Source organism: Hippocampus comes, unplaced genomic scaffold, assembly GCF_001891065.2.
Source record: "Hippocampus comes isolate QL1 unplaced genomic scaffold, H_comes_QL1_v1.1 scaffold261, whole genome shotgun sequence".
Taxonomy (NCBI): Eukaryota; Metazoa; Chordata; class Actinopteri; order Syngnathiformes; family Syngnathidae; genus Hippocampus; species Hippocampus comes.
Genome location: NW_017805824.1, coordinates 1,618,572 through 1,629,387, shown reverse-complemented (window position 1 = coordinate 1,629,387; position 10,816 = coordinate 1,618,572). Strand labels below are relative to the sequence as shown.

Below are 10,816 nucleotides of genomic sequence, written 5' to 3'. Positions count from 1 at the left end.
TTTCATGAATGACAACAAAATTAAAAGCTAGCCACACTACATGGACAAGAGAGGACCTGCATCGCATCTACAAATACAGGACAGCCAAGGGAAATAAGTGCGAAGATAAGAACACATAGAGTGAGAAATGGGAGTCAGACAGTAATAAGTGCACGAAGGTAACAAAAAAAATAAAAAAAATTAAATAAAAAGTTTCAATGTTACACCCACAACTTGTTCATCCAGTTGATGCAGTACCAACTGACCTATACGTTTCAAATAACGCTTAAAGCGGTTTCCTCCTTGTCAGAGAGGCGGGGGGGGGGGGGGGGGGTCTGGATGAAGGTTGTGAATAAGAAATACCATTTAGATAAATTGCCGGCTCATTATCTAATCTATCGGAATGATCGAGACAAATTCAGATGAAGCGTCTTCAAGTTGGACAATACAGAGCTAATGTTTTTCAGGCTGCTTCGGTTCATTTCCAATCCACCAATCTACATAACAACAAAAATGTTCAGAACTTTTCATAAATACAGAGGGCTGTTTTTTTTCTTTTTTACCCCCCCAACTTTAAAATCGAAATTACTCATGGCCCATTTTTATGTCTGCAATGACTCTTTGCCTTGATATGACGGGATAACAATTCTCCTCCCATCTAGTCTTTAGTTCAACTTTGCCAATTAACTGCCATTTTCATGCCCAGAAAAAATGCCTTACCAATTTCCACTCTGATTAAAATGTTGTGGTAAATCAATAGATGAGGAAAGCTAGCGTGTAAAAACATGGATTTGTGTAACAGAAGAAAACATTTGCGAGCCATTGACCTGAGAATAAAATCGACAATACATTATTATTTTACTTTTGCAAGCCATTGGTATCTGAATGCTTAAATAGCAAGAACATGGACCGGACTATTCTCCCATACAGTACATACTGGCTTTTTTTGTGACTGTGCTATTAAATATAAATTATTACGAAACAAAAGGACATCTTCTCTACTCAGAATTTTTTGAAAGGGTTTCTTGGGCCATTTGTCAGCACTCCTCCGCATCAATCTTTCTCTTCTAATATATTATTAATATGCTTGTGTTTCAGTTCAACAAAAAAAAAAAAAACAAAATGGAAACCAGCATGTTGATATGGGAAAACAATCCACTAACAATAAAGTTTTTGGTTACAAGCTTTGGAATTGCAGTAAGTTTTTACATCTCTTTTTCTGAAATTGGTTTGTATACCTTTAATGTATTTAACATTGCTGCTTTTTCTGTTTTTTCCATTTGTGTTTTTTTTTCCATTTTTGTCTTTTTTTTCTTTTTTTTTTTTTTTAAACACTGTCCATCACCGAAAGCTCTTTTACAATCTGATGGAGTCTGTTCCGACACTAGCGAGATTACTACTACAAGTACTACTGTCTTTGACAAAGCCAGGTTGCTGCGGCTCATCTGCCGTCCTGCCCAGTCTGTCTGCCGACTTCTGACTGCTGTCAGAGTCAGACTCGTCAGTAAAGACGTCTGTTGGTATCGAGGTCTGAACTCCTGAGGTGCTCAATGAACTTGAGGTAACCGTTGAGGGTGAGGACACGGGAGGAAACAGGGAGGAAGCGTAGGAGGGACTGGCATTGGGCTTGCCGACTAAAGCTCTGGAGAAAGGGGCCTGGGGCCAGGGTTTGCTGGCGGCTGTGGTGTTGAGCTGTGTATTGGAGGAGGAGGCGCAAAGAGGGGTGGACAGGGCAGATGTTGGCATGGTGGCTGATGTCGTTGGCGGCGGAGTGGGGCTGCTGATGGGATGAGTGGCGGTCTGCGAGGTAGATGTGTTAGGAGTGGGGAAGCAGGCTGAAGAGTGAGGTAATAAACTAGTAGCGTGCTCTTTGGCATTTCTGGCTGATCGCTTGATTGTTCGGTGTTTGTGCAAAGCTGATTCCAGATGTTGACTGAGTGCTTTTCCCCCATCCAACGTAGTGTCACAAGCCAGGCAGTCGTAGAGACTTTCAGCCCCTGCGCCGACGCCACTGGGGACACGCAGCAACATCTCTTGCAGGTTTGCCACAGACTGACCAAAAAAACAGTGAGACTTAAGGTGGGTAATAGCCGCTTCTTCCTTGGTGAAAACTGCCTGACACTTCCGGCATGCCAGTTTAATCTGCACTTTGGGGACGATGAACTGGTCTAGATGGAGATCCGCTGCTTTGCCGTCCAACTCATTCTGCTCGGCGCATACTTTATTATGAGTGGAGGAGGTGCAAGGTGTGGTGGGAGATGCACGGTGGTGGTTGCCCTTTTGCTCCTCTGTTTTCACTGGATCTTTGGCAGGTTCTTTACGATCCCCCAAGGATTTAGAGGGCGCTTGGGTTTGGCTTGCCTTGGGTTGTTGGATTTGTTGAAGCTGGCGCTGCTGCTGCTGCAGTGCTTCCTGCAAGCTCTGCTGATATTGCTGGTAATGTTGCAGCAGAGATCCCGGGGACAGGCCCATCAGTGCTTGTGACAATGCAGGGTTGTAGGGGAAGAGACTTTCCATTCCATACATTGGTTGCAGGTAACCACCTTGTAGAGCGCCAGGGATCTGTGGGGTGTAGTATGGAGAAAAGCCAGGCATGAAATAGGGCAGGAACTGGTTCGTGAGAAGAGCTGTCGGGTCTGAAGCCAAGGCAGCCTGCAGGGCTTGAAGCTGGGCAGGATCTACCACATACTCCATACCGGGTGTGGGCATAGAGGTGGCGGGAACAGCTGGGTCTGGCTTTTCCTTCTTGGCGCTGGCAGCAGAAGTAGAAGGGGCAGGGGTGCTTCCGGTTGATGACGGGGTTGAGGGCTTCTCTGTCTTTTCCTTGGGCTTTTCCTTTTCTCTTAACCTCTCAACTTCATGCTCTTTGGAGTGTTCAGGCCGGGTGATGGACGGGGTGCTTGAGGAAGTAGAGTTGGATGTCGAGGTGGGGCTGGAGTGGGAAGCAGATGTGCTTGTCTGTGCTGGGCTTGATGTGGACAGGGATGATGAGGAGGGTGGTTTGTTGGGCAGTCCAGATGTGGGCAAGCTTGGCGAGGGAACGCTGGCACCAGGCATGTTCAGCAGGTTTGAAGTTTTCGGAGGAGTTAAAGCTGTAATTCAGGTGTACACAAAAAAAAAGACAGAACAACAGTGAGGGCATTAACTGACTTCAGGTGAGAGAATCTCCGAAAAGATAAAAATCAAATACAAATTATTTGATAGGAATTTCAACTCCCATATATGCTCGTGTAATTTTGCCATTCTGTCTCATCTATCCAGTTCTTGAACAAAAACCAAATATTTCCTTACCGTGGTTTATAATTAGTTGCACATACAAGATTTGTTTGAGAAGAATGTAGTAGTGTATACACTGAAGTGAACACGATTCAACATGTGCAGGTGCTACTGAATGTGAATATGAATGCAAATGTGTTCAATTTAAAACATGACATTTTTGTACAGTGTTTGTTTTTTTACATCACAAAACAATTGACAGTAGTTCCATCACATTTGTTTTGTGTATATTTTCATTTTATATGACAATTAATGTAATTGTATTTCAAATTGTTGTCATCACATGCAAAATGATAGCGACTTACCTGAGTTAGATGAGTTAAAGCTGGACAGAGAGGGGCTTCCAACCCCAGGCAAGAGGACAGGTGGAATGCCTTGTAGATTGGAATAGGCTGACTGTAGATTCAGCGCCTGCATTGCAGGGTTATCAAATATTCCCTGTTGCTGCATGGCCTGCTGCTGCGCCAATCCTAAAACTTCATTGGCCTTCTTAATGCGGTCCATCTCTTGCTGAGCCATAAGTTGACGGACAGTGGCTGGGTCAAAGTATTCTTTTTCTTTGTCAATCTGACTGCCGATGGTATCCTTAACCTTGGCGATATGCTGCTGGGAGAATATGTGATCTCGAACCGAGAGCCGGGCACTATACTTGACACCACACAAAGTGCATTCGGTCTTCGGACCCTCGTAGGATGTCTGATTAATTCCAAAGTGCTTGGCCATGTTGAGCTTTGCCTTTTTTTCCTTGGCACGGGCATTTTGAAACCACACCTGAACCACTCTCTTTGGAAGTCCAATATCATTGCCAAGTACTTCACATTCCAACATGGTGGGAGTCCTGTAGTCATTAAAACAGGATTTCAACACTTTAAGCTGGAGGTTTGTCATTTGCGTTCGGAAGCGCTTTTGACCGGGACGATCACCGCTGTCAATGCTCCTGGTGCCCGAAGCTCCAGGACTTGGCGAGCAAGGATCCGCCAGGCTGGATGTCTCACTGTGGTCAATTATATGTTCATTTTCACAGTCCTTGGCATAATAGCTTGTAGCAGGGCTTACAAGCCCTGAGGACATCTGGTCATCATTTTCAAGGATGGGGACGGAGCCCCCAGGCTTAGGCAGGTACTCACTACTACTCTGGCTGTTTTTTGCATCAGCGCTGTCATTATCAGCATTAGCCTCATCACCTGTAGTTGTGTCTGTGATGGCTGTATTGACAGAGGAGCAGTCGTCATTATCCAGTTTGTTGTGATCAAAGCTGAGGTTCACAGCAGCCATGGCTGAATTCTCAAAATCTTCCATTCCTTCAACTTTAATGGACGAAGGACTCAGAAGAGCCCTGGGAGATGAATCAATTCCTCTATTCACCGGCGACATGGAGGAGCTTTGTCCATCCATATTTGAAGACGCCATTTGGGAATAGCCCGATGTCTCCAAGGCATCCAACTTCATTTGGATCCCCTCATGGTCAGGTAGCATACCAGAGAGTGTTAGATTATAGCCAGCGCGTTTGGCCTCGTGCCAATGACGAGAGCGAATGTGTGCCTCGAGGGCAGTTTTTGCTTTAAAAAGAGCTCTGCAAAAGGGGCATCTCCGATGAGCTTGAGCTGGCCCCACTGCTCTAAACTGGCCTTTCCTCTCCCTTGCTCTCGTATTTTGAAACCAGACTTGCACAACTCTCTTCTTCAGCCCCACTTCATGCGCGATGTGGTCAAGCATTTTACGTGTTGGATTAGAATCCAATAGGTACTTCTGATAGAGAATCTCTAGCTGCTCAGGTGTGATGGTGGTTCGAAGCCGCTTGTCTCTATGTGGCTCTTCACTGTTTGTGCTGTCATTCTCTCCTGGGCTCGTGCCGGCTTTCTCCTCCAACTTCCTTTTCAGGGAGTTCATTGTGGATGTGGGGGTGGATGGAGAAGTGGCAGAGCTGCTGGGGATCTGGGGCATCGTCCCAGAGAGTAACTGACCTGCCAGGAGAGGATTGCTCGGGTCAAATAGCATGAACGGCATGTCCATTGAGCGGTCAATGAATTGTGGGTGAATGAACTGATTCTGCACAGAGAGGAAGTGTAATTGCTGGTGCTCCTGCCAGTGCTCAAAGGAGGGGAAGCCGATCTTGCACTGATCACACTGGAATGGAATGATCTGCTGTGCCATTTGTTGTGGAGCCGAACTCATGTGGGGGTTGTGGCTCAAGTGAGAGCTTTGGGAAGGGGCCTGGCTTGTCTGAGAAGCTGATGGAACACACTGCAGTTGCTGTTGGGCAAAGGAAGAAGAGGAGTGTTTGTTGGGCTTGGACATTGGTTGGATATTCTCTTCTCTCGGATGTCTGTGCTTTTGTGACTCCGATTGGGGTTGGGGTACATTTTCCTGCTTAATAGAGGTCTTGCTTGGGGGATCAGCCGGAATGTCAGGTACCTCTTTTGACTTTTCCTCATGGAGGTTTGAGGTGGTTGCTGGTGACGCCTCCTCCTTATCAACTGAAGGGAGGTGTGAGAATGCTGAAGTTGTCGGTGGAAGTGGGCAGAGACTTGAAGAGGAGGGCATTGGGGTGTGGCAGGAGGAACCAGAGGGAGTATAACATTCGTTAGAAAGATCAGTTGAATCCTCATTGTGGCTGTCATACTGTCCGTCTTCGTCTTCGTCTTTGTAGCACAACTTCTTTTGATGTTTTATGAGGTCAAATATTCTCTGGAAAACCAAGTTGCATTTTTTGCACTGGTAGTTCAGATTGGCGGTGCGAATATACCGATCGTTGGAGAGTTCTCGTCTCTCGCCATCTTTCGCCCCATCAGTCTGGTTCTCATAATTCTTTCTTGCCTTCTGGCGAGCATTTTGGAACCAAACAACAATAACACGAGTGGGGAGGCTCAGAAGGTTGGAAAGCTGTTCAAACTCATCGTCTTTAGGATAAGCATTCGCATCAAAGAAATCTTGTAAGATTCTCAGCTGGTAGTCTGTAAACCTAGTTCTAGAAGATCTCTTACTTCCATAGAAGTCTTGCTTTTGTGGTTCAGGGGAAGGTGGTTTAGAGTCAATTTTAGTATCATCAAGTGTTGTGGTTGGTGGGTTATTGAAGTTGTACGGAGAGTCTTTGTTGCGTTGTCTCTCTTTGAAAAGAGTGTTTCTGAACCAGTGCTTAATGACCTTTTGCTGCAGTCCTGATTTATCGGCCATCTCTTTAATCTGATCTTCATTGGGCGAATTGTTTATATCAAAGTACTGTCGCAGGACCCGAAGCTGGTCATCTGTGATACGTGTCCGTGGCCTCTTGTTCTGTTGCTGCTGCAGCATGGCCGGGGTGAGCTGCTGTTGGTAGAGCTGGGCCAAGTCTGAGGCCAGGCTTGGTTCAACAGAGGGTAGCTGTGGAGTCAGCTGGCTGGGTAAAGACTGGAGCGACATGGGTTGCATCATTAGTGGTGAAAAGATTGGCAAATCCATTGGCATGGGAATTTGTGGCATTGGAACTGGAGGCTGTGGAGTAGGTACAGTTGGAGGCGTGAGTGAGGCTGCAGACACAGGAATATTTGGTGTAGGAGCTCTTTGGGGCGGAGGGGGTGGGGGAGGAGGTGGAGGGGCTGGGGCAGCCTCTGGTGTAGGCGGTCTCAGTGGATATAGTTTATCATAATTCTCTCTGTATTCCTTGGCAAATCTCTCAAGGGATCGAAATGGGAAGAAAGCCTGGTGGATATGCTCCTGGTGACTCTTTAGAATGAGTATATTTGAAAACAGCTTGCCACAGGCCTCACATTCCAGTTTCTCCAGTCCCTCAATGGGATCTACCACTCTTGTGATCCCACCTGGTCCACTTGATCCTGTCAGCCCAGTTCCCCTTTTCTGGGCCTTTTGTTTATTTTCATTATACTGAATGACTAACTCGAACCCAAAATTTTCCAGCAGGGCTTTGGTTGCGTTTCCACGAGCATCTGAAGCAATCCTTGGAGGAAGTAAACCGGAGTCATGATTAATACTAGTTGTGATGTGTTGAATGTCCCTCCTTTCCTTTAGTTTATCCATCGAATCTTTGTTGACATCCTCATTTTTTTCAGTTGCATCTTTGTCTTTTTGAATATTTTTTTCGGTTTGCGAAGAGGGAGGCTTCTGCTTTTTTTCAACCTGCTGGTGGAGAGAAGCACTCTGTTGCAGCAATGCCATCTGTCCTTGTGCCTGTGAGTGAGGCGGCAGCGATTGCTGCTGCTGCTGTTGAGCTTGCTGCTGAAGGTGGTGATGCATCAGTTGCTGCTGCAAGCAGCTCTGCTGGGCTGAGTTCTTGAGATCTTCTAGCAGCGAGGAGGTGGTTGCTCCTGTTAGGCCAAGTGCTGAATTACTGATGTTGATCTCTGGGTTTAGCTGAAATTCTGCTCCTGGGATGTAGAAAGGAAACAGTAACTGTTGTTGCTGTAAGGGGAGAAGTGCATCAGTTGTCATGGGGAAGTGCTGCAGAAGTGCTGGGTTAAAGAGCTGGGATTGTAGAAGTGCAGCCTGCTGCTGGAGCTCTTGCTGAAGCTGAGCTTGGGCTTGCGCGTGAGCTAATTGCTGTTGTTGCTGAAGCTGCTGTTGTCCCCGTGAAGAGAGCATATCTGCATATTTAGCCTTTTTTACCTCATTGTTCTCCGACGGTGAGGAATGGCTGCTAAGTGAGCTGTTAGTTTCATGGCTATGACTCTGGGAAACGTGCGTTCCTCCAAGAATATTCTGCGCTGTTTGAGTGCCAGAGGTGCCATGGTTGGTCGAGTTTGTTGTTGAGTTGCTTGCTGGGCCTGGACTTGCCGTTGAAGTGCTGATGATCATACCTCCGCCACCTCCACCAGTAGCACTTGCAGAGCTAGTTATACCTCCCGCAGCTTCAAGTTTAGCTGCCCTTGCTTTTGTTTGGTGTAGAACAGAGCGCATGTGGATCTCCAAAGTGGAACTCTGGCTATATGCCACATTACAAGTGCTACACTTGAATGGCTTGTTGTCAGGGCTGCTCGTAGGCTCCGGCTGACCAGTGGTGGATTCCTGAAGAGCTCTCTTCACCTTGTGCAGGTGGGAGACAGAGTTGTAGTGAACCAGCAGAATATTCTTCTGTGTGAATGACTCTTTGCACACAGTGCACTTGAATGGACGAGATGGATCTAAGAATTTTTCCATAGTAAAGTTGGGACCTTTTCTGAATGGCAAAGCACGTTTTGGTTCAGATCCAGAATCTTCCAGCAGTGAGCCAGAGTCACTGCCTGTTGGGCTTTGCTTTTCCTCTGTGTCACTCTCATCCCCTTCTTTGTCATCTTCTCCCAGACCTCCATGTTCTTCACCAAGGGCTGGATCACCCATGACCATAATGTCACCGTTCATCAATAAGCCTCCATACAGCTGCTGGATATCAGCTTCACTAAGCTCCAGGTGGCTGGTTTCCAAATGCTTCTTCAACGCTTGTAGCGTCCTGAAGCTCCGCTGGCAGAGGCAGCACATGGTCGCTGCTCGGATTACATGATACTGGGAATGGAGTTGTAGCTTCTCCACAGTCTTGAAGGCCAAGCTGCACTGGTTACAACGATACTTGTAGACATGGCGATCAGAAACAGGAAGCTGAGGCCTTTTGTTGTGAACTTCATTGAAGTGCATCTGGAGAGAGTTGGATGATTTGAACACTTGATTACAGCCTTTTTTCCAGCACAGAAATCCAGTAGCATCATCCTTCTCTGTTTGCTGATCTTCTTGAGGTGACTTGCGAGCCTCAACTATTTCTGTAGGAAGTGAAACTCCCTTCTCCGGATCAGCATCTAAAGCATCTGTGGAGAAAACAAGAGTATAGAGAAATGTCAAACGCTAATTTCCTGTACACAACTGTGTATAGTTGAACTGAATTTGCAAGCATATAAAATGTGATTTAAATGTTTCTTTGTAGAAACCCTAAGAAACAAAAGGGTGAAAAATCCAGACACTGACCAGCTTGTTTTGTTGTATCTTCATCATTGGCAACAGCATGAGAGGGGTTCTGAGACTCTTTTTTTGAACCAGGAACAGGTATGAACATGCTTGCTGGTAGGACATCGGTCGCTGTCACCTTGGGGGGGGGGGGGGGGGGGGGGGAATCAACATTTTAGAAAACACGACTAGTGAACATCATTCAAAATCAACATATTGTAATCGACCATTTCTTTGTCTCTAACTCCGGTCTGGTACAATAGAAATGCAAAACAAAAACAAAGCAGAATGATTTGAGACAACTACTTGATTAGGTTATTAGAGGAAAAAGCAAAGTATCCCAAGGTCACTTTTGAATTGGTCCATCTAATTGGCAAACATAGTTCAAAATGGCTATCATCCAGCCAGACCCAGAATTAATGAAGCTCATTTTCATTGCTGCAGCCTTACACAGACTGATAATGAAGCACCGAGTGAGAGGGACGGCTGGGGGATATAAAGAACTGTTTGTAACTTGTTTGCCCCATACACAAAAAACGTTTTGTTTAATTAGGAACCTCATATATACGATTAAGAATACAGCAGTACCAGAAGCAAAATAGCTGGAGGTTTTAATTAAACATCTGTACCAATTATATGATGATGAACTAGAATGTAGCTTTAATTAAAAACCCGTGCTAAAACATTGAAAACACCCATGTGGGGGAATAAAAGTGAATAAAAGAAACCCTCTACAAGAGGCTCCCAAGACTTTGGGTCGACAGAACTGAAGTAGGACGGATGAGATGTGAAGACAATGGGATGATTACAAAAAAAAAACAAAAAAAAACGGTATGCCAGAACATATCGATATGCATGCTTGGCAAGAAATAAGTCACCTATTTCAGAATTAATTATGCTCTTCTCCTTGGATGAGTGGAAAGGATAAAGCACTTTTCCATCTGCATTCACTAGTTATAAAAATGTGTTGGCTTTAATGTGTCTCCTATTACGGGTCTTCTGTCATGCTACTCTGGAGTGGTTCAGTACATTACAACCTCTATAAAAGAAATAAATATTGCAGTCTACCATACTAATGTGCTTGCCATTTACTTTCGAAATGGGGGGCGGGGGGGGGGGGGGGTGAAGACGACCAGGCCGTAGATAGAGCAATGTTTTACTGTGTGATTGTCCGGCCCGCTATTGAGCCGTACAAGATAGAACAGAACAAAGATTTGCTCAGTGATTTACAAGAAAACGGGGCAAATAAAATTTTATTCCCCCTTTTGATGAGCATTATTGGAAGCAAGGAGACGACTTTCAGTAGAGAACAATGCAGCAGTACACTGCGGTTGATATAAATCTAACGACAGGCCTCAGTATCCTCTCCTTCTGTCTGTTTATGGAAGCAAGCTCACCGATTAATTAATTACTCAATCATCCAGGAGTTGAGCTTGTCGTTCCCACTGAAACTTAATTCTTCATCTTACAGAGAATTTTGGACAGTTTTGAGGGATTTGGGATTTACTAAATTGATTGAAAGCCAACATTGGTAACTTCTGACATCACAAATATTCTTCTGGATGAATGGTCAAAAATTCCATCAGACATACGACAATAAAGTATAGCACATCAAATCGATATTTACGGGAATTAACTTCCTGCATGTGCGATGGCC

The 10,816-nt window shown here is 45.4% G+C and overlaps 1 protein-coding gene across 3 annotated transcripts in view; it reads right to left on the bottom strand.

Annotated features, from left to right (window-relative positions):
* Nucleotides 1-534: 534 nt before the first annotated feature.
* The window catches only part of zfhx3b (zinc finger homeobox 3b), a 218,663-nt gene continuing 208,381 nt past the window's right edge, over nucleotides 535-10,816 (bottom strand). For all 3 annotated transcript variants that reach the window (XM_019886699.1, XM_019886698.1, XM_019886700.1), the window contains 3 exons: nucleotides 9,181-9,298; nucleotides 3,561-9,023; nucleotides 535-3,071 (listed from right to left, as the gene is read on the bottom strand). In XM_019886699.1, coding sequence (XP_019742258.1) covers nucleotides 1,336-3,071; nucleotides 3,561-9,023; nucleotides 9,181-9,298 — 7,317 coding nt within the window. In that variant the 3' untranslated portion in view covers nucleotides 535-1,335. The remainder of the gene's footprint in view (nucleotides 3,072-3,560; nucleotides 9,024-9,180; nucleotides 9,299-10,816) is intronic.